The following is a 24,551-nucleotide window of genomic DNA, read 5'->3' as shown; positions in this document are numbered from 1 at the left end:
ATTCTGCCTTTGTCCATGGTCCCTGGGAAATGCTGTGTGCGACCTCTTTTACCCAAAGTGTCTGAAGAGATGTATAGCCTTGTGACTGTGCACATTCCATGTTCAGTGAATGCACAATTAATTTTCTGTTTTTTATTTAATTATTTATTTGTTTATTTATTCATTTGCTCATTCAAGTATCTACGTGGAATCTTATACAAGACTATATAATACACTAGTCGATACTGGGAAGCTAGTCTTAAACCTCAGCCCTTTCTACAATGGCACACTTATTTTGTGATGAGACAGAAAAAGAGAGGGATAGAGAGAGGGAGAAAGGTGGATAGACAGACAGACAGACAGGCAGACAATCAAAGTGACTTAAAGGGAAAGTTGAAACAAATTCATACTATATGTGTGCATGGATCGAGTGAATGCAGCAATATAGTAGAATACATCAGCGACGTCTGAGGAAAATCAGACAATCAGTTGAAGTTTTAAAGTTTCATCATCACCATTGCTGAATGGAAAACTACAATAGTTTGTGACGTCACTGGATGCAGGGCAACAATATGGATGAGATACATAAGGAAAACCTTCAAACGTTATTGATGTGTTCTACTATTAAAGGGATCGTATACTTTGGTTGAAATCTAACTTCAGGTTTCTAACATTTCTTAGTGAGATAATAAGAAACCTCTTATAATATGTGAGAAAAGCATGTAATTCTAAAAGGAATTCAACGCTTATTTGATGAAAATTGGTTTTGAAATGGCTGAGATATCCAAAACAGAGCTATCCTAGTTAAAGGTCGGACCCATCTTTTATTACGATCGCTCTCTTTAACTTTGTGTTTGGATGTCTCAGCCACTCCATAACTGATTTTTATCAAATAAACTTTGAATTCCTCTTAGAATGGTATGCTATGTATTATTTCAAAAGTGGTTTCTTGATATCTTGCAAAAAGTTGAAAGCCCAATTGTCATCTCAACCAATACTATACCATCCCTTTAACATTGGTGCATTAACTCAATCCACATATATTTGGGCGTAAACTTTCCCATTGAAGGGAGGGTATAGTCTAGGTTGAGACCTGGCTTCAGGTTTCTAACTTTTTTGGTAAGATAGTATGAAACCCCTTATGAAATATGAAAGAGCATGTAATTCCAAGAGGAATTACAGGTTTATTTGATGAAAATTGATTTTGAAATGGCTGAGATATCCAAAAACAAAAATAGGTGGGGTCCACCTTTTATTAGGGTATCTTTCTTTTACTTTGGATATCTCAGCCATTTCAAAGCCGATTTTCATCAAATAAACTTTGAATTCCTCTTAGAATGATATTCTCTGTAACATTTCGTAAATGGTTTCTCAGTGTCTCGCAAAAGTTAAGAGCTCAACCCTAATTCCCACCAATCTATGATCCCTTTAATATCATCACGCGTATATAAACAGGTAAAAAAAACAATCGAAATGTTTAATCCACTTGTGGATACATGGGAATTTACAAAAACGTATCTTGGAATATTTCAAACCAAATATCAAGTATGCAACATACAACCGATATTACTGGTTTTTGTTGTTGTGGTTTTTTTTTGTAAATCTTTCATTCAATTCCACTTCGATTTCGACCAGTTAGCATTATAATAATTACTGGTTGCAAACCTCAGAAATGGCTCGTAAAGGGCAATTCTGCTTGTTTATGTGATAATGCACTTTATTCGTTACAAATTCAATGTTTACAGAACAATATTGAATATACTGCTTCTGATTTCATATTACGTGCAAATTTTTCTCTGTTTTCTTCTTATTTTGAGTAAAATACAGTGTGTAGTGCGTAGTTTAGGTAGTCGATATTATATAACTTGTATATTGTATAACTGATCAGTGGAATCAGTGGGAATGCTGGGGGATGATTGTTCCAATCCTTGTGGGATTCATTTAAGAGTACATTATATATCTATTGTTGTGTGAAAATTATTTGCTTCAGAATGGTCTCATATTCAAGTAATGTGCAGATCAATGTTTCCAGGTTAGCATGCCTGTACAGTGTCGGGGCGATTGTTAACGGCCCGTTAACGATCGCCCCGACATGAAACCATTCTGAAGCAAATAATTTTCACACGACAATAGATATATAATGTACTCTTAAATGAATCCCACAAGGATTGGAGCAGTCATCCCCAGGATTCCCACTGATTCCCACTGATCAGTTACTAGCCATCCCCTTTAATCTCAGGTCAGTGTAAAAATGTACAATCTTGTGAATATGAGTGAAAGAATGTGGTGTACAGCATAACAAATCAAGCTCATTGAACCAAAGCTGAAGGCACTTGCCACAATATCATTACATTTTCACATTACTTTTGAGGAGGAAAAAAGTAAAATGATGAATTAAGTCTCGTAAAATAACACTTTTAAAGTACTCCCTTAGTCAGCCTGGCATCACAAGTAATACAAATATGAAGACATGAGAAAGAAAGATTGTTTGGAATCGCATACCGAGAAAACACAGTCTACCCACAATGTTATACTGATATATTGTGGTCAGGTTGAATGGTGTATTTTCGCACGAATATTTTCTTGCCACAATGACCCAACTCTATCTTTCCTAAATCAATAAACGACCCAAAATCAGTGTAGTTTAGGGACTTACACTGCCTATGGTCTATTTCTATCAACATGTACTGCTGGTCTTAAAAGTGACAGTATCCCATTCTCAACAAGTGCTTTAAAATTTCATTGAAATTCTATGCATCACATCTGGATCTAAATTTACGGATATAATGAAAAAATACAATTCCATGCCATATTCAAGTTCACTGTCATAGCGTTTATTAAAAAAAAAAGAAAAAAAAAACACTAAACAGTCAAAATTCACCGTCGTAATCGGACACAAAGTAAGAAGTTAAGGAATATCTAATCTTCACATGGCTTGTGGTACAGCCCTCTCTTTCACTATATAGCTTTATATCGTTGTTTATCGCCCAGGAATTATCTTACAAGATCACTTTTTGACGATCGTTTCTCAGCTTTATTGCAAGCTAAAGCTATGTAGCCCTTGGAAGACTGCACTAAGTGCAACCAGAGGTGTACATATTGTGCACATACATTAGGCTGTGAAGCACAATACTCGCCGCTTAATTCGTAATTGAAACATTTTCCAGCAATCAGTAGGATTTTCAGCCCATCAGTCACAGACGTTCAGTGAAATGTTGGATGGAAAGTCCATCCTTGCAACTCCATGTATCTGCCAGTCAGTGCAAATTTGGTGCCGACTCTAGTACACGATGGAACTATACGGCACCACTATAAGTAACTCAGCGGAACTACGCTTTTAATTGTCTGACAAAAATTCATACAGTTCCAGCTCACTTGAACTCAGTGGTCGTGACCCAGATGTGCATTTATTTTATGAACCAGGATTCTTTGACTTTTGATCTGTTCTTCTGTGACCGCACTCTGCAACATTATACCAGCAGTCTATCATGGAAAATACACTCTTCACCAGTGAACCACATTGCCCCGACTAAGCACACAGGCCTACGTTACCATTTCACTACGAGACATTCATTCAGTCTCCAATATGACTGCCAACAGGTCTCCTGCCGTGAAAACAATTCAATCAAGTCACAGCAAAACATTATGTCAACTGTTATCAGAGTCATAGGGGCCGCTACTCTGAGATGAAGCCATTCTTGCCATGGTCGAATAACAAGCCTGCAAATGATTACAAGATTCAAACTGAGAAACAAGAACAAGTAGAATTCTGGTCCTAGAAGTCAGCAATGACAAAACAATTGAAAGAAATTGAGAAACTCTCAAACAAAATTTCCCAACAGAACAGACAAGATCCATTATGTTGAAACACCACGTAGATCTTCAGGAACAGTACTCCCGACGTAACTGCCTACAGTTTTGTTTCGTTTTTTGTTTTGTTTTGTTTTTTTTTTTTGCAAATGACATCAAAATAACTGTTGATGGTCTTCAAGTGACATTCTGATATTCATTCTTGAATTACCAAGGAAATTATTTACTTATTGGGGACGAAATTCTTGAATTCTTGAAATATTACGGAAACGGCGTAGAAATGATGCTGTCAAACGCCAATTTTGAAATTATTGCTTGTTCAGTCGCTTATCACTGCTTATGACTTATAGTACAGCTCCCTTATAAAAGTACATGTGTATTACTTTGTAAGTCTCTTAAAATAATACAGTCAACGTTGTAATTTTGTTCAGTTAAATTGCCAATTCCGGCTGCCTTCTGTTCTTCACAGAAACTGAGTTCTCTACGTTCCTTCTGAACAGTCTTCAGAAGCACCTTTTTTACGCAGCTTTTCCCCCCAAATTTCTAGCCTCAATCGGGAGGCCCTCCTTTCAGTTGCTTTGCTGTGTAGTTGGAGCTTCCTTGTCCGGGTGACATCCAGGGTGAAGTGCAGAAACTGTGAAGGCTGCTCCGGGTTCATCTCCTTGCATAATTTCTTGACTAGGCTCAGAGGAAATAGGTACGTCTAGTTTTGTTTGTTCGTGTGCTTCACCGCAGACAACGTCATCCACGGATATCGGTGTATCATCTTCTGTACGACGTGCTGCAGAATCGATGCCGCGTGCATCGGCCGTCCTGCCGGCCACTTCTTTGCTCGCCCGGAAAGGTTCCTGCTCCCTCTCTCTTGCCACTCGCTGGGAAGGCGGACTATTAACGGCGTGCGAGAATTTTGTGTAGGACTCCTTGGCGCTGCTCAGAGAGTTGGCGGGAAGCGTCAGCTGACCGTCCGGGTTTCGAGGGATCTCCAATTTGGAGTGCCTGCCGGAGAGCGAGTGCAAGACGACACCAGCTAAGGGGTTTCCCGCCCCCTTCTGGATCTTCTTAAGGAACAACGGGGTGCTACAAGGATTGTCCTCGTGGCCTGTCTCCCGAGTAAGGGGTCCTCTTGATTGCAACACCACAGTGGAACTGGGATCGCATAGTTGATCGTTCTTGGAGATTCCTAGCTTGTAGCGATTGACGATGCTTCTGTTTACCGGGGCTAGTTTGGCGATTTCTTTGATGTCAACCAGTTCTCTCCGCATCCTACTTAGCTCATCCTGGTTGTGTGGAGGAAAAGAAAAACACGAAAGACAATGGAAAGAATGATGTACAGAGAACATTTACCAATTAACAGAAATGTGGGTAAACATGAGAATAATTAAGTAACTGGGAGGGGGGATTTAAGATCGAGAAATTATAGTTTTATGCAATGTACCATGCGATTAATAAGAAATGTACAAATGCAACAGAACACGGATCGGATCAAGGGGCGCGCGAGGCCAGACGATTTCGAGATCCTTGAGAGGATCCGCAGTATCCATATTAGGACCACGTACTTACCGATACTTCTCGATTTTCATACGTGAACTCTATCTTATGTTCGGACGTATCGATGGTGAAGACGAGTGGAGTTTTCCTGCCGCTATTACTGGCTGTCCCGTCTGACTGTGACTTCTCCGTCTTTATCACTAAAACAATCTGCAAGGAGAAACAGAAAACCAGGAAACAAACAAAAAGAAAACAAAAAATAAAAAGAATATTTTACCCCATCCGATAATCAAATAAACGACTCGTCAAAGGAGTATAACCCTGCGTTAATAAACACAGTGTCCCATAATATGAAACATAGTGTGAACACGTTGAAAACACAATGTGAAATCTCTTCACACTGTTGAATTCGAGCGTTTTAACATTGTGAACGCATTGTGAATCATGAATTGACAGCGTGAATCATCAATTCACAGTCCGTGAAACAGAAAATTTGTATGTAAACTCTATGTGAAAATCCACGCCCCCAGAGTGAAATCATCTGCGCGCTGTTAACGGTTAAAGGTCCTGTTTACCTTTGAGAATAGTAATTTAAAAGATTTTAAAGATATGACATTTAATGCATTATGTGTAGGTCTGTTGTACCACAAAACATCCTATCATATAAAATTTTCGCGATAAAGCCTAAAATATAAGGAGATATTTGTATTTTTCTCAATAAAAAGTAACTGTAGATGGTTTAATCTCGAAACATTCTTATCATAACCGTTGTTCACATTTTGTGTATTTAACAATATTTAACATTAATTCTACCAATTCAAATTTTTACAGTGGTTGCTTGTATCCCTAACTCACATTTTAGAACTATTTTAAAGCACTAGTGATGGGTTTTTGTTTCATCTGCAAATGGTAAATTATGCATTTGGGTCAATCCACGTCAAATCATCCAATTTTCAGAAAAGTTGTCACCCGACCCCCTCCGATTTTCTTAAAAATCGCACCAAATGTTCCCCAAAGTGTCTGACGGAAAATCCCAAAATATTTTGCCCCAAGGTCAATTGGTTGCTAAGATACAGCCTCACATAGCAACCGGTGCGCATTCCAAAAAATTAGTTAAAAGAAAATTAGGCATTTTTGATTGACTGTTTTAGCTTGGATATTTATGCAAAAGTGTTCATTATCTGGAAATTGAGAGAACTTTATAGTCTTTGCAAGAAAAACTGACTGTAACGCGAAATTGACTTTTCGTTAACGTGCACGAGGTCACCGAAAATGGTGTTAAATGTTAATTTTGAATATTTGAATGCATATTTAGAAGCTAATATCTTCCACATTTCATCACATTAGGTTCTAAAATATTATGCTGTTGAAGGCTTTGACTTGCTCAGTAATTTTGAAAAAAATCGGCGCATTCATGATCACCGTTTTTACGGAGAGCGCCCTCAAAGTTGACAAAAATGAAAAATGTGCCAAATTCAAGGTCACGGATCACCCTTCGTCCCACCTAGGAATAGCATCAATTTTTGTATATTGATAGACATTTACCTATATTATCTTGGGTTACCAAAGAAATTTTGCTCCCGGAATGTTTAATGGCAAATTTACCCCACCGAAAATGGTCGTAAACGGCCAAATTCCCACGTAATATCACATATTGGGTTTAGAGGACATTTCAAATATCCACGCTTTCAAAATGAAAAGCACTAGCCCTGTGATATTTGCAGTAGGGATAGTCTGTTATACATATTTTAGTAATGTATACCACAAAACACTTTTATTACATAATAATGACCTTGAAATTTAACCCAAAATTTGATAAAAAACAATAAATCGCTCCATTTTCCTCATTGCACTGCATGTAAATGTGTTTTGAAAGACTTTTCACAGAGCAATATTTCAAGAATTATGAAAGCTGACAGCCTACAATATTAAGGTTCTAAAGTATTTGTGCTCTTCTTTCAGATTTTGTGTCAATTTGATCATGAATGTTATACCCTTGACCTTGAAGTACTTCTAAAAATAGCTGTAAATTTGTCAACTACAAAGTACACACACGACAGGTGTTTTATGGCATGATACACTTGTGATTCTTCCACAAACACAAAAGCTTTTTATAGTGTAAATGTTATATACTGGAATTAATCTATACATGCTTGCAAGATATGTTCCAATCAATTGCTTTGTTCTGACAATGACCCTCAATTCATGACCTTCAAAATCATGAGAAATGCCTATTCCTCTCCATAAAGACCTGTATTAAAGTGCGTAATAATAATTGATAATTATGGACATTAAAAAATTCGTATTCTAGCCTGTGAAACGCACATTAAAAGGACTGAGAGTCTTCTTTTTCGGGGAATTTGTTCTGTACCTAATGAAAACTTTCAAAATCATTTCAATTCTTATGTATTTTCTTGTTTTTGGAATTTCTTATGTATTTCTTTGTTTTTATTTTCTGCAGCATAGCCATGTTTTTTTTTATTGGAAATTGTCACATCCCACTTTTCTACCATAACTAGAATAGAATTAACCAATCAAAGTGATAGATAGTAAAAATGGTCAAGTTTTTATGAGTTTCACCACAAAAAGCACTGTTTTCCATAGGAAATGCACACAAAATCACAAAATATTACCATCCCCATTTTTGATTGAAATTGAGGGTCATTGTCAGAACAGAGTAATTAATTGTAACATATCTCGCAAACACGTATAGATTAATTCCAGTATATAACATTAACATCATAAAAAGCTTCTGTGTTTGTGGAAGAATAACAAGTATATCATGCCATAAAACACCTGTTGTGTGTGTAATTTGTAGTTAACAAATTTACAGCTATTTTTAGAAGCACTTCAAGGTCAAAGATATAACATTCATGATCAAATTGACACTAAATCTGGAAGATGAGCAGAAATAGTTTAGCACCCTAATATGGGAGAATGTCAGCTTTCATAATTCTTGAAATATTGCTCTGTGAAAAGTCTTTCAAAACACATTTACATGCAGTGCAATGAGGAAAATGGAGCGATTTATTGTTTTTTATCAAATTTTGGATTAAATTTCAAGGTCATTATTATGAAATAAAAGTGTTTTGTGGTATATATTACTAAAATATGTATAACAGACTATCCCTACTGCAAATATCACAGGGCTAGTGCTTTTCATTTTGAAAGCGTGGACATTTGAAATGTCCTCTAAACCCAATATGTGATATTACGTGGGAATTTGGCCGTTTACGACCATTTTCGGTGGGGTAAATTTGCCATTGAACATTTCGGGAGCAAAATTTCTTTGGTAACCCAAGATAATATAGGTAAATGTCTATCAATATACAAAAATTGATGCTATTCCTAGGTGGGACGAAGGGTGATCCGTGACCTTGAATTTGGCACATTTTTCATTTTTGTCAACTTTGAGGGCGCTCTCCGTAAAAACGGTGATCATGAATGCGCCGATTTTTTTCAAAATTACTGAGCAAGTCAAAGCCTTCAACAGCATAATATTTTAGAACCTAAGGTGATGAAATGTGGAAGATATTAGCTTCTAAATATGCATTCAAATATTCAAAATTAACATTTAACACCATTTTCGGTGACCTCGTGCACGTTAACGAAAAGTCAATTTCGCGTCACAGTCAGTTTTTCTTGCAAAGACTATAAAGTTCTCTCAATTTCCAGATAATGAACACTTTTGCATAAATATCCAAGCTAAAACAGTCAATCAAAAATGCCTAATTTTCTTTTAACTAATTTCTTGGAATGCGCACCGGTTGCTATGTGAGGCTGTATCTTAGCAACCAATTGACCTTGGGGCAAAATATTTTGGGATTTTCCGTCAGACACTTTGGGGAACATTTGGTGCGATTTTTAAGAAAATCGGAGGGGGTCGGGTGACAAGCACTGGATGATTTGACATGGATTGACCCATTTATATTCGAGCGTTTTCACATAATCGACTATGTGAACACATTGTGAGCACACTGTGAGACACTGATTTTCCAGCAGGAAATTCAGCGTGCATGTCACTGCAGTTAGTAGGACCTGTGTTTACCACTTGAAAACTTCTGTAATTTCCCTTATAGGCACTAGAAAAAGACAGAAAGGCGCGGATCTTACTGAAAAGGATCGAGCGACTAAAGTACACAAACGCAAGTCATGCTTTCTGAAACATCGTACCATTGATCTGTTCACTTTGAAGTTAACCGAAAAAGCCCAAATCTATAGTGAAGATGCGCTGCTCTATAAAAGCTGAAGAAGCATTTAGGTGGAGGTAAAAGTGATATCATTGTCATTATTATCACTTTTTATATCATTAACCATCATGCTAATTTCTTTTTCTACAGTTATTAATAATTATGGTCATGATCCTGATTACAACCTTCACAAAAAGACGAAAGATTTGAACTGAGAGAATGAAGAGATTCAGAAATTCGAACTCTGGAAAATATTTCACCTTTGACACGAAGATAAGGCACGTCATGACCGTGAAGGTGAGATGCACTCGAGAAAAGTCGATGAGAAGAGAGGAGTCCGGCCCAGATACCTCCTCTGGTAGCCTGTTCAAAAATAAACAAATCCCACGATGGGTAAAAGGCACATACCGAATACCGAAATACATGAAATTATGTTACAGAATAAAACTCAAATTACTATAAGTACTTTTATACTTGGTTCTACAGAAAACCTAAAGTGTTACAATGTGGTTTATTTGTATGCAAAATACTTTATATTTTCTGCTAGAAATAAAAACAAATCATTAGATTTTCGCCAATTTCGTTAATTTTCAAAGCAAGCGAAGAAAGTAGATGAATACATGTCTGAAAAAGCTAAAGATTTTCTATCCAATATTAATTGGAATCGTGTTCATATTATTTAGACGTTTTGAAGCTGCCTGACAAATTCTATTATTTGTCTTTATGTATCACATTATGTGCATTAATTTTGTACCTGAGGTTTAGTGAATTAAATTTCTTTATGAAATGAGGCTCGTGTCTCATAAGGTTCGTTATACCGAAACACACAAATTTCCTACACCTATTATGTTCGTTCATCCGAAAATGAAATAGAGGTTCTTTAATCCGAACATTTGGGATGTTATTCGAAAGATTCGTTAGTTCGAAAATGAAATAAGGTTGGTTAACGAGAAAATGAATGGAAGATGCGTACTAACGAACCTTGTAAATTAAAAATCTTATTTCGTTTTTGGATATAAAACAAACCTTTTTTGGTCATGGTGTTAAACGAACCTTTTTTTTCAACTTTTCATCTTCGGATTAGCTAGTCTTCAGAAGAACAAACCTTTGTGATAACAACCTAATCTTATTTTCGAATTAACGAACCTTCAATACAACAACCTTATTAACAGCTTTCGGATTAACGAACTTTTGGAATAAAGAAGTGTAACCGGACAGCATAAAAAAGCAAATATTATTAATGCGATAACCTTACACCTCCCCCAACACAAAAAAGGGGAAAAAAACCCCAAAACCTACAATCTCTCGCTGTCTAGATTTCAAGAAATATCGTTGTTGCAGGTTCTTTATTTCGTTCTTTCGACATTGTTCGATCGAGGCAATTAGGAAGCACAATAATCATCCAAACGACCTTCCTCCAATCACAGGCTGCTAATGTCGAAATAGATGGAGCTTTGGTTTGAGTAATCTACATGGTCGACTTAGCATGCTGTGAACTGTTAGTCAGTGATGTGATATAATGCCTCATTTAGCATTATTGGTGTGTAGTATTTTGTTTGGAATAATGCGTTTTACGCAATCGAACATGATCACAATAATTCATTTTTTTTTACATGCGACTACATTTTTGTTACTCATTATCATTTGTATTTTGTTAATTTACGTTTTGCAATTATTACAAATATGTTCGTTCTGCTTTTACATTGTATATGATTTTCTCTGTTTATTTGATGAAAATGAAAATTCTAAACTTGAACTTGATCTTAAAAAGGAACAAGTGTCTTGCTCCACATTGAAAAGGGTAAAGGGTGAAGTAACTGGCCGATAAATAAAACACTACACATTTTTGTCATTTCTTATCGCGTGTATCAGGATGTCTGGTAAGCGATGATATGGTATCTTTCCTGAGCTAAATCACTTTCCCTCCCCGTTTGCAATATTTACCATGAAGTTATCATAGCTCCATGGTAATAAATGGCTCTTCCAGATGATTTTCCCCAAGCCCAGCATTGCTAGGTACCCAGAGACATCAACAGGAAATAGATAAAGGACCTGGGCGCATTACTTCCTGTATGAAATATTCACACATTTTCACCACTGGTGGTAAAGCAGCGTACTTTTGAATCTTATTCACCCTTTAAAAAGAAATAAAAACACCATCTTATCTTTCCGATGATCTGATAGTAGTTGCAGGCACAATCGCAATATCTTGGACTGTCACTCGAAAATCGGTAGGACATTTTTACGCGATTGGTCATATGAGGGTAAGTACTGTTTTCATAGATCTCCAATGCACATCCCCACGCACACTACACACAGTATGTTCGTATTAGCTATACATATCTCTGAATTATGTACAACATTCATACATGGTAATATGTAATAACTCGTGCATGGTATCCAAGTATAGAGCATTTTTCAACTTCAATTCTAGAATTTGAAAGGGGGGGGGGGAGGTGGGCTTTTCTGCTTAAACCTGAAGTTCAGCGGTTTTGAAGACAGACTGGAAATTATTTTCATCCGTAACATTAGAAAATATAGACCTACAAGTTGTTTGTTTTTCTCTGAAACAATAATTCCTCATGATTGTGCGGATGTTGATATTTAGCATTTCTTTTGAGGCTAATATTCTCTTTATCAAAGCGAACCTCCTTTGAAATACAATTTAGCTTCATTTGGTAGAGGAAAGTAATGACATTTCGTACTCCTTTGTGCAATATGGCCCCGTATACTATGACGAAACAATATCTTACAAAAGCAGCTGCTGTGCAAAGAAACAAAAACTCTCGAATTTTAACAGAAATAGCTACTAAATCTGCAACTTTCAATATATCAGTATGTTTCTGTGATTAAGATCTTCTATCCACAGTTAAGGTTAACAACGATGCAGATTCGTGACCATCGTGGTGCCAAAAAAAAAAAAAAAAAAGATGATGATTTTGTAGCAAGTTTTTCCTACACATAATTACCTTTGACAGGATCACAGTATTGTCATACTGCCCTCTTGCGATATAAAGCATTCAAACAACATCAAACTATACCAGCTTTGACTTTGCTTATCATATTATGTGATGATGTCGTCCCACTTTTCCTTTCCCTATACCGATTCACATTATTTGCGTTACTCTGACTTTAGTGAGTAACAGTGACTTCGCGTAGAATGCGGAATAAATCAGCCTCTCAGTTACGATTTTCTGTCACGCCGATGCATAACTATTTCAAGTTCTTCCATTCATCTTTCTCCAGTATAATAATCTCCGCGTTTCATTATGGACGAATAGAAGGACTGATAACTGAATTGGTGAATAATGCATTATTGCCTGTTACTCTATCTCTGTCTTTACGTATTCATCTACTCTGCTGTTGGTATATTCAGCAGCTTTTCTCTTTATTCAATATCAACGGTCGTATAAAACATGAAATATTCCTACCATCAATAGGTTATACAATGTAAAATTCTAATAAGTTGAGTTTATCCTGACGTCTTAATTGCCTCATCTTACAGACAGGCAGACGAGACGGTTTTATGGCATTAATACAACCAAGCGATTGTTGACTTTTTGCATAAAAGGGAAGCAATATAACCGAGATTCTGTTTACGTTCTTAAGACTGGTCGAGTAAAATCAAACAAAATGGTAGGCGTTCATCGAAACTGATGGTAAAATGAGACAGTTATTGCATTCTTTAGATTTATCGCGTCCTTATTAGAGTGAAATCTAGTGCGCCATTAAGAGGAAGCGGTAATAGCATGGCCTTTCAAATTTCCCAGTGAGCTAATCAAATATTATTCTCTCTTGAGGTCATTTTTTTTTTTTCATATGAGATAAGTTCTGCAGTTTTGTGCATTGTTATTAAACAATAAGATTACCTTGCCTGGTTGTTTTAATAATTATTTTGTATTTCATAGAAGCCTAAATCTACCTAGACCTACTACTCGAAATTCACATAAATTTTATTTACCTTTTTTTTTTTTTGGAATTGCTATTAGATACAAAGATTCTGTTATTTAGAAATAAATACCATATTTTGGGTTCTAATTTCAACCTGTTAATGACAGCATAAGTGCAAATGTTATTGTCATCATAATACCTTATAGGCGATAATTTGTATCAGCCAAGATGTCACTATCTTATAATAGCCCTAACTTCACAGGAATGATCGCAATATGAATGAATGAATGCATCTTTACATCAACGTTCATTGAAGTCAATGTCATATAACTTGTATCTTACTCTCATTGAAGGATCTGACAGAGTAGAGGGGAAAACGTTGTCTTAAATCAACCTTGATATGTGTATCTCTAGGCTTATGGGAAAACTTGAATCTCAATTATATTAAGCAAGGAAATTTAGGCACCCTTCTAAAACATCCGTCGGACCGAATTACTGCATAGGCCTACATGATGATATTGTAGAGTACACATATCAATGAAACAATCTCCTCCAATATAAACTGGAGGAAGATTGAAAAAAAGAAGTTAAGGATTAATGTGAACATGGCAAGAAACGTACCACGTGCACTTTTGAAATGTTGGTTAAACATGTTGATTTGCGTGGATGCCAAACATTGATCATGGTGCAGAACATCTGTGGGTTTCTCAGATTTGTTTATATATTATATATATATATATATATATATATATATATATATCTAATCCTCACGTCTCTATGGAAACCTGTTTACTTGTGTGAAGTCTTTCCAAAGATGTCTGAAAATTTCAACCGACATTTATGAATGACGTCACAGTTGCGCACACACACTCACACAAACTGGATGATCGCGCCGAATATGTTGATGAGCGTTTCGTTGTAGATGGAGACGCTGATAAACCTGGACTCGTTAAAGGATGAGGGCGCTTTCCTCACCTTGATGCACAGATATATGCCCCAGCCTAGTAGTAAAAATTCGCCTGGAGATGAAACGAGGGAATTTTACAATAAAGAACAAACAAACAAACGATCAAATAGAATATTGAAGTCGCTTATAGCATTCCAGCAAAATAGAGAAAGAAAAAAAAAATCAACTTGACAGAATGTCAATGCAGTTTCATGAAAACCACACATCAATGTCACTCCAACACTAGTTTCCATGAATATAAAGTCGTTATGTCGTGACGGGGAGGTTCAGAGGGGGGAAAAAAATCTTGTCTGGGCATGCGCAGAATCGCGTATCAGATGTGATCTATTAAACAGCTCGCGCGCCTCAGTTTTCACTACGCGTTCTGTGCTATTTTTACGTCCGCTCAGTTCACGACGTAGATAGCTACTTGATGCATCGATCATAATTATGGGGGCGCCATTTTATTTTTTATACGTTGCATCTCGGCGTAATGTAAAGCTACTTTTCAGCACGACTCAAGGAAGAGGAGAACGTCGTCTCAGACGTCCGCGCCGCAAACCTAAAACTCTCTGATATCCGATGCCGACGGAGAATCTGCAACCTGTTTATCCTTGTCTATTCTGTCAGATTACACTTTAATCAAATGGCCCTTCCTTAAAGGAGCATTTGTGTAAGAGATATCCCATACAGAATTAGTCAATGATATTCAGATATTTTTTTCTTTAAAATGCAGAAATTATAATAATTCATGCAATTTTATCCTTTTAATGCACTATTGCTAATCAAAAACAAGAACGGCAATGCGTTAATGTGCTCGTTCTCTATTGTCTAGTTGCAGAGTACCCGCGATCTCCATCTCCCCTGTCAATATCAAAAATGTAAACAATAGTGTAAAAGTGCAAGCGCGTCAGGGAATGCGTGCATAATGTTCATTACGTGTGGTTTGCTTGTGCTAATATGGGTCGGTACATAAACACCGCAGGAGCAAATTGGTTCGTTTATTTGATTCATTTCCCCTAAAAAGACCAATCGTCAATTCTCCTCAAATTTCGTAAGCTTGGAATCTGGGATGCTGGTGGAATCATCTTTGACCATTCTTTTTTTTTTCTTTCTTTTTTTTACAAAGTCATCCACCGCTTTCATCTGGTTTTGCCTTCAGGCTTGTCAACAGCAATTCAACATCCGTCAAAACAGACCACGACTGACAGAAGATAATTCGAGCCTTCAGGCTTACAACACACCATCCGCAAAGAGAAACCACTGACTTTAAATAATTTGAATAGTCGACAAATGCTGAAATTTATGTAAATATTCCATACAAGACTAAAATGAAAGAGAAATTTTATAGATGTAGTAAATCACATTCATACAGTACGAAAAGTAAAGGCATTCATTCATCATTCGGTAATTATTATCAATAACATCATCATAATCATAATCATCATCAGAATCATCTTCAATAATTATACTGAAGAGAGAACAGAGGTAAGGTGAAACATGTGGTAAAGTAATGTGGAAAAGGGGAGACAACGAAAAAAATGAACACATAAGAAAAGATTAAACAAGGTTACAAGGGAAATAAAAATTTTCGATGGCAAAGGTGACTTTTTTGTTTGTTTTGACATATTGACTTATGCAGAAAAGCTGCTTTGATACAGAAACCATGTGTGTGTGTACGTGTGTGTGTGTGTGTGTGTGTGTGTGTGTGTGTGTGTGCTGAATATCCACTCTGCGTCGCAACCCAGTTATGCTGCATTTAGGAAATGGTGCCAGCACGCCAGCCAAATTGCCCATTGAAGTGTTACAAATATGTCAATTAACTGAAATGTGACTGTGCCTATAAAGTGAAGTAGGAACATTTCTGAAATGAGCTTTCGCTGCTCAGGAAAGTAAACGTTTCAAAACCGCTCAGTATTATACGTACTCATATGCAGGGTGAGTCAGTTAAAAAAAAAAGTCCCATCATTTTGAAGTTGTCTTGTTTGAAGTATGAACATTTGATCATGGGCACTGATGGGTTTCATGATATATCTTGGTAGAAGTATCCTTCCAGTGTTTCTAGTGCCCTTTTCCTTTGGATCTTTGCATGCTTGATTGAATATTAAACGGACAATCTTTAAGATTGTAAAATGCAACCAGTTAACGTAATAAAATTTTTATGTAGAAAATTCTTTTTTTTTTTTGGGGGGGGGGGGGGGGATTTTTTCGATTGACTTACCCCCTTGCCCGACGTAGTCCCACGTACTACGTGAACATTCGTAGAATTTCAGTCCATCTTCCTTGTACCCCAGTGTGGGTGTTGATGGATCCAGAAACGTCCAGGCGGAGAGATAGACGGCACACACAGCGAGCAGAATACCGATGCGCGCGTACAGATTGTTGTCCGTGATGCGGACGGGCTTGGCGCTGCGCACAGTGAAGACTTTTGTGATTCTGCAATCGTCGCAAACACATCGAAAAAAGAACAATGTAACAACAACAACCAAAAAAAAAAAACCTTACTTAGCCATCGACACGCACATACCAGGATACTTCAAATTTGCTCAACGCTCATTCTGAGGTATTGTATATGAAATACCGTCAATCTTACAATACTAAGTGGAACTCACATAAATAATAAAAAAAAACACACATTTTAAGCTGATGTTCCAAACCATTCACCTTCTCTCCTTAATTTCTATTGTTTTTACTATTATGAGTAGAATTTCTCCTAGTTTACAACTGTTTCAGTCCCAAGAGATTTGACTTATTCAAGCCTAACTGTATCCTAAAGAACACATTGGTAAAAGGAAGATACAAGCACATGAAATGGAATTGTTAACACTTTCACTTTATTTTTACAGCTGTGACGCATTCGGAGTTTTATCTTGCTTTCAGGAATACCAAATAAACAGCAGTGCATTCGAAACGACGTGTATATACCTAGCACTATGCTGTCATTGCGGGATTTCATTCGTAATTGATTTATTTGAGGATATAGATTCTTACCTCTTTTTACAATCACAGTACCGTGTGGGTTGGACAATAATCAATAAAAAAGTTATATTGGACAGGAATGGACCTGCAAAGCTCAAATAACAAACAGCGCGGACAAAGAAATACGGCATCAAAGCATAGCACGATTTCTCAAGATCTGTTAATTACGCCCATTTTGGTACCTATCGGATTTCATTCCTTCTGATCGGCAGACAATGGCAGATGTAATCAAAGAGAATGGGACACGATTAGCGACGTGTGTACATTGTAACCATACGCTTTAGTAATAAGTACGAGGTTCGGTGAGGTATAAATTTTCTATGAACTTTGCACTAGCAAGCTGCCAATATCACTCAGTTTCCTCTCACTGAATGTTACTGGAATACGACTGCACATGAGGTCGTCGGGAGTATTACGCTTTCGCATCAAATAGACACAACAATTCAAGTCCGTCGCAGAATCGAAACACAATGGTCAGAAGAATACGATCATGCACCAAACTAGCTTTCTTTTTGTTTAACCACACGAAACATTCGACGTCAAGCGCGCTCGTTGCCATGGTGACGGCCGAAGTGGCTGGCATTGATTGCCTACCTCCACGTCTTGTAGAGTAGGGCACCGTAAGCGAGACAGAAGCCGATGTAGCGACACCAGTTCAGAACCTGACAGGTAATGATGTTGAGGCTTAGAACCACGGCCACAATCGTCTGAAAAATACAAAGTCTTTAATTGTCAACGGTTCATGCCATTCATTTTCGGGTACACACAGTAATATATAGAGGGGAGACATTTTTTTTTTGTTTCATGTTTTATGTGCTTCTTTCAGTGTTAGCTACAAATTGACTGAAGATATAAAATATTCTTGAGTTGTGGGTTAGGGTCGTTTTCCTCATCAATCTTGATTTGTATACCACAAAATAGTCTCTAAAAACAAACTCGTACAGCCATCTCTTTAGAGCAGACACACAATTTTTTCCTACCATTTTTGTTTAATTTTCTGTCAAAAAAAGAAAAGTAGATTTATTGCAGTAATAATTAACGTCATCACAAACGTGCCATAAATGAACTTGATAGCTACAGCGTGAAATTAATAAGTCTGAAAATATTCGAAACAGATTGTGTTTTCTCGGAATGTGGATATCATCTTTGAGTCAAAGATGACTCCGATAGTAACGGTAATAAAACTCGATGAATAATGATGAGAATAATGTCAGTAAAGGTGATGATGATTGCCATTGTAATTGCAGTATGAAATTGATAATAATCACTCCAACAATAAATATGATACTAGCAAACATTTAAGATATTTCATTGAAGAAAAACGAAATGCAAGGAGAGGCAATAACATAATTAGGCTACTGTGCGTCGTATTTATATTGAAAATGCATTGTAACACTGCGATTGTCATTGTGGTAGTGACTGTTCGGTACCAATCATTTTTCATTTAGAAGCATACTTCATACTTCATTGCTGCACAGCCTGCGAAGCCACTAATATTCATACTGCCGCTGCTATTGCTGCAATATTCAAATGACTATAGTGCGGTGCGAGAGAAATACAAAACATGGCTCGAAAAATGAAATTCAGTGGGGAAGTATTTTTAATCAAGTTACAAATGCACTGGGGTGACTTCGGTGGGAAGTAACATTTCGCAATTTAGAGCATGCAATGTCTTTATTGGGCGCGCTCGTCAAACACACTGACCGGCGAAACTAAATAAAGAACAAGAAACGTCTGACAAACGTCAGTAAAATTTTGCAAACGAAGAGTGCCATATCAAGCAGGGTGATGCTCAATGCTCCGAAAGTTCGTTATTCCAGAACAGACAAATTGTATTTTTTTTTAACCTACATGTTCGTTAGTCCGACAGTGAAATAGGGTTGAATTCGGAGTTATTCCGAACGTACAAGGTTCGAGCAACAGGGTTCAAACAAACAAACAAACAAACAAACAAACAAACAAACAAACAAACAAACAAACAAAACCGGTGTGTAATTCGGACGTAACGAACCTTCGGAACTAATTGACGAGCCTTCGGTTGTCGCATCTTTTTTCCACTTTAGGATTAACGAACATTAGGTCTACCGAAGCAGATTCATTTGTGTGACGTTAACCTTTTCTGTGCCAATGTGTCAAATGTGCACAAATTGAATACACAAATTCATTGGTAGGGAATTGATGTGGCTCGCAGAGGGTTAATGGAGCTGTTTTTGTCCATTACCTGACAGTAGCAAATTCCGGTACCCACAAGGATAACGTAGAGTAATCCGGGACTGGCTGCTTTGAAAACCTGGAAGACATGAACGCAATGAAAAGATGGAGACACTATTAATCAGGTGCAGGAGAAGGCAAAGGGGTTGTAAAGGGATGATATAGTTTTGGGTGAAGTGAGGATTCGTATTTTGAATTTTTGCGAGATAATTAGAAACTAATTACGACATATATATGAAAGAGCATACACTTCTAAGAGGAAGTCAAAATTTATTTGATGAACATCGGTTGGGTCCCCCCTTTTATCAGGACCTCTTTGTTTTTGGATTTATCAGTAAATTGAAAACTAGTTTTCATCAAATGACGTTTGAATTGCTCTTAGAAGTGTATGCTCTTTGATATCTTATAAGAGATTTCTCACTATCTCAGGGAAAGTTGTTAACCTGAAGCTCCATCTCAACCAAAACTATATCAGCCCTTTAAGGCATAGTGTAGGGAGGTGGGGGGGGGGGGGTGACTGCGGAAAATGTGACAAGGCAGACGCTTGCCCTGGTACTTTGCATACCTGTCAGTAGTTACGTTCAGACGATGATCCGTAACTTCGAGGGTAAGCTAACTTCGAGGACAAGCTTGAAGTGCAGTATGGATCGCCAAGTGTCTCATGGTCTTTTTCGTCAAGAAGTGACAATACCTTGACGAAACTGTTTTTTTTTTCATTGACAATAGGCAGCGTCAATATTGTCAAAAAAATGTCAATTTCCTGACAAAATTGGTGTTTCGTCGACAAAACTCTCGTTTCGTGACGAAAGAGGCCATACGACTCTGTGTCCCATTCTGGTCTACAAGCTTACACTCGAAGTATAAGCCGTCACCGTCTGAACGTAACTAATGCAGCTTTCTTTAGATTCTGCTGCCGCCAGGCTAATATCTTTATTCTTGATTTTCACTCCGAATGAGTGTATGTGTGTGTGTGTGTGTGTGTGTGCGTGTGTGTGTGTGTGTGTGTGTGTGTGTGCGTGTGTGTGTGTGTGTGTGTGCGTGTGTGTGTGTGTGTGTGTGCGGGTGTGTGTGTGGTGTGTGTTTCCTATCTGCCTGGACACAACCTCGTATTCCTTCTCGTTGATGGCGTCCAAAGAGCAACCGTGTCTGAACATGTTTTCTTGGAAACGTTATTTTCATGCACCTGCAGCAATTACTAACCTTCGAATGAATAATCGCTAGCCGTATTTTCAGCAACAAAAAAAAAAAAAAAATCATCTTTCCTTGTTTTCGTTTACTTCATTATACAAGAAGTGGGGATATGCAATGGCTGGAACAGATAAATGAAGGATGACAATAAAATGTGTGTTTTTTTTTTTTTCTCATGTAATTATGTTTCTTTCCGAAATACGTGATGCCATACTGTCCTCTCTCTTTTATGTCTCTATTTTTATTTCCACTGGCGTTTTAAGTGTAACCCTCCAAACCGGACTGTGATGCATGTGATGCACTTCAATGGGGCGTCGAGTTCACGTGCAAAGTCACGTGACGATGACGTCAATATCAAAGCTATGATATCACATGTGTCATGAACCTTCTAATATGTGTGCATGCACGAATGTGTGTGTGTGTTTGTGAGCGTGTGCTCTGTGTGTGGGTGTGGGGGGGGGGGGGAATGTGTGCGTGTGCGCGTGCTGTGTGTGTGTGGGAATGTGTGCGCGTGTGCGTTGTGAGCGTGTGTGTATGTGTGTGTGTGTGTGTGTGTGTGTGTGTGTGTATTTGTTTCACCTGCTCACCCTGTTCTCTCTCAGCCGGTATGTGTAAAAGGCCAAGATAAGGAGCATGACCATCCCAAGAGTGTTGACGGCCAGCAGACTCCACCGGAGGACGACGTTCGGCTCGGCAAAGCATGGACTAGCATCCACGCAGTCCTCGCACCCATCCGGGCAGGGCAAACAATCGAATGCACTGCATTCGACGAGAAAGAGATTAAACAAATATTAGCTTGCACTCAATACAAAAAGGAAATCATGAGTCAAAATAATGTGTTTATTTCAAAATGAATTGGTGGTATGATGTGATTATGTGCGTTCATTGGCAAACCTAACTATGACCAAACGTAAACCTTGATGAGCATGATTAGTAGGGCAAGTTGAAACAAGATGGAAAAATGTGTGAGAACATACATGCCATGTGCGTGTGAATGTCACTGTGCGTATAATGTGTATAATGTGAGTGTGTTTTTTTAATAAAAAGAATGATAAGTGAAACTACTGGGCACAGCTCATTTGGAATAGCACATTAAAGGCAAGAGTAAAAAATGAGCAGAGCTGAAAACTACCGAAGATTTTTTTTTGTTTGGTTTTGGTTTTATTTCTTCCTTTTTCCCCAAATCACACATAAAAAAGAATGTATGTATTTAGAAATTAACATTATACGACGCATAAGCTAGCATACTGTCTTACAAATTAATTCAAGTATATATACATTCACTATGAACATGAGAGTATTCGATGTATGAGACGTATAACATAATATCACACACACCCACACACACCAAAAAATTGCTCAGAAGGAAATCGTGGAATTAACAGTAGTTGTAAATTATCTAAATGATGATTGATTATTCATTCAGAATATGTCCTGTCGTTACAATAAACGAATGTTAGAAGAAAAAAACATAAAAGAGGGGGATTTGAATAAATTGATTTTAGAATTGAGCATTTTTAGACATTAAACAGAAAAGCAGGAGACCGCGATCATAAGCAGCAGCTTGACATGGATCGAGGCCTCGGGGTAAAATTCGCGGAAACTTAAATTCGATTACATAACTGTATAACGGACGTGCGAAATAAAATCATTAATCAAATCCAAAATATCGTAGTAATTTGTGAGGTCAAAAAGAACAGAGGGAAAATTCAAAATAGGCAAAAAGGCAAATGGGTATTCTTTACTATAAGATACTGTGCTGAGGTGTGTGCTGTGCTGTGCTGTGTATGCCATGAAATACAATTTTGTTAATTTAACGTTTGGGCATATAATACATAATTGGGTCTATATTTTAGTGTATTTATGAGTCATGTGTATGTCATATGTATGTTACATATTTCTGTTTGCAATATTAATTAATTTTAGTATAATCATAAATGTAATAGAAAAAAAAACTCATGCAGCAAATTACTAAACTCCTAATGTTCCCTGTATAAGCTGTTTATGAATTAACATGAAAACCCCAAAATTTCTTATCACTCGTACATTATTATATTTCGATAAAAGATATTTTTCATAAGTGGCTTAAAAGAATATAATTTAGTGGTTGCCTTTATTTGCTCAGGGAGATTATTCCAAACGTCTGGTCCATGGTGTCTAATTGACTTGAGGGCTATCATTAGCTTGGGATTGTGAAGGTGATACTCTTTGGAATGTCGAGTTGGGTAAGCGTGGACGCTGGAGTTCACAGTGAATAGGTTGTGGAACGAGGAAGGGAGGGTGTTGGATGTGTATTTATACATGAATATTGCGTATTGTAATGTATGAATATCGTTTATTTTCAGGGTTTTCAATTTGGAAAATAATGGTTCAGACTTTGCAAGATAATGTGAGTTGTGCAAATGCGGAGTGCTCTTTTTTTGGAGAAGGTGAACTGATTGAATTTTTGTCTTGTTAGAATATGCCCATACCATATTGCAGATAGTCAAATCAGTGCATTATATGATATAAAAAGAGACTTTTCTATCAAAATATCTTTCAGTTTGAACAATATACCTATATTTCTCGATATAATACTACTTATATTGTTTACATGTTCATTCCAGGTAAGATTAGCATCAATAATTACACTAAGGAATTTGGTAGACTTTTTTTTCTATAAGGGGTAACCCATCAATATACAGATTACATTCAATATCAGAAGCATGAACATTTTTTGAAATATATAAAATTAGTTTTATCAATGTTTAAAGATAATTTATTGCATTTGAACCAAGAAGAAACTTTACATAATTCAAAACTAAGTGTGCGGATAAGTATCTGTGGATTTTTATGTGAATAAAATAATATGTTTGTATCATCTGCAAACAAAATGTGAGTTAAAATTGGTGAAGCATTGGTTATATCATTAACATAGATAAGAAATAAAAGAGGGCTTAAGATAGACTCTTGTGGTAATCCACAATTGACTTTTAATCTCCTGGGTGCGCCTGGAGGAACATGAATCAAAATCAACAGATTGCTCACGGTTAGATAAATAATCGGTGAACATAAGAAGGGTATTCCTCGAACGCCATAATGTTTTCATTTTCGAATAAGAATTTCGTGATTAATAGTATCAAATGCCTTACTCAGGTCCATGAAAATTCCAATGATATGTTCCATGTTAATAAAAGCTTCAATTATTTTGTCACAAAATTGAATAATGGCGTAATCTGTAGAATGATTTTTCCTAAATCCGAATTGATTCGGAATAAGAATTTCATTTTCATTTAAAAAAGAAAATAATTTTTTATAAACAATTTTCTCTAAATTTTTTGATATGCTGGGGAGAAGTGATATTGGGCGATATTTTTTTTTAGATGTGTTTGGGCAGCGGCCTGAATTGAGAGATATGGTGAATATGTGTACTAGTGGGGGTGCGATGAAATGAATAATCTGTTTAAAGAGATAAACACATAAACCATCGTAACCCGAAGACTTGCTGCATTTGAGATCTTTTACAATGGTAACTATTTCATAGCATGAAGTTGGTGAGAAAAAAAGAGAAATACCAAGTGATTCAGAAAAATACTGCATAAAATTACTATGGGTTACATTTATGGAAGATGCTAAATTTGATCCTATATTAATAAAATACTCATTAAAAGAATTGGCAATAACATTTGGGTCCGTAATTTCATATCCATTCTCAATGATTTTAGAACAGGTGGTTTTTTTTTTAAATTTCCCAAAAGATCCCTAATTACCTTCCAAACTGAGGTTGTATTGGATCCTCTAGATTCAATATTTTTTGAATAATGAAATTTGCGTGACTATCGTATGATAGTTGTTAATACAGTTCTGTACTTTTTATATCTATCAACATC

General features: G+C 36.8%; 1 protein-coding gene across 1 annotated transcript in view; it reads right to left on the bottom strand.

Moving 5' to 3' along the window:
* Nucleotides 1–4,358: 4,358 nt before the first annotated feature.
* LOC140233329 (metabotropic glycine receptor-like) overlaps nt 4,359–24,551 on the bottom strand; it is a 43,063-nt gene continuing 22,870 nt past the window's right edge. The window contains exons 5-13 of the mRNA XM_072313437.1: nt 21,270–21,441; nt 19,505–19,573; nt 17,878–17,990; nt 16,526–16,740; nt 14,233–14,377; nt 9,711–9,830; nt 7,614–7,648; nt 5,350–5,441; nt 4,359–5,066 (exon numbers count right to left, since the gene is read on the bottom strand). Of these exons, the coding sequence (XP_072169538.1) occupies nt 4,359–5,066; nt 5,350–5,441; nt 7,614–7,648; nt 9,711–9,830; nt 14,233–14,377; nt 16,526–16,740; nt 17,878–17,990; nt 19,505–19,573; nt 21,270–21,441 (1,669 nt within the window). The remainder of the gene's footprint in view (nt 5,067–5,349; nt 5,442–7,613; nt 7,649–9,710; nt 9,831–14,232; nt 14,378–16,525; nt 16,741–17,877; nt 17,991–19,504; nt 19,574–21,269; nt 21,442–24,551) is intronic.

This window comes from Diadema setosum, chromosome 9 (genome assembly GCF_964275005.1).
Source record: "Diadema setosum chromosome 9, eeDiaSeto1, whole genome shotgun sequence".
Taxonomy (NCBI): domain Eukaryota; kingdom Metazoa; phylum Echinodermata; class Echinoidea; order Diadematoida; family Diadematidae; genus Diadema; species Diadema setosum.
The sequence above is the reverse complement of the archived record's forward strand: the minus strand, read 5'-3'. Positions and strand labels throughout refer to the sequence as shown.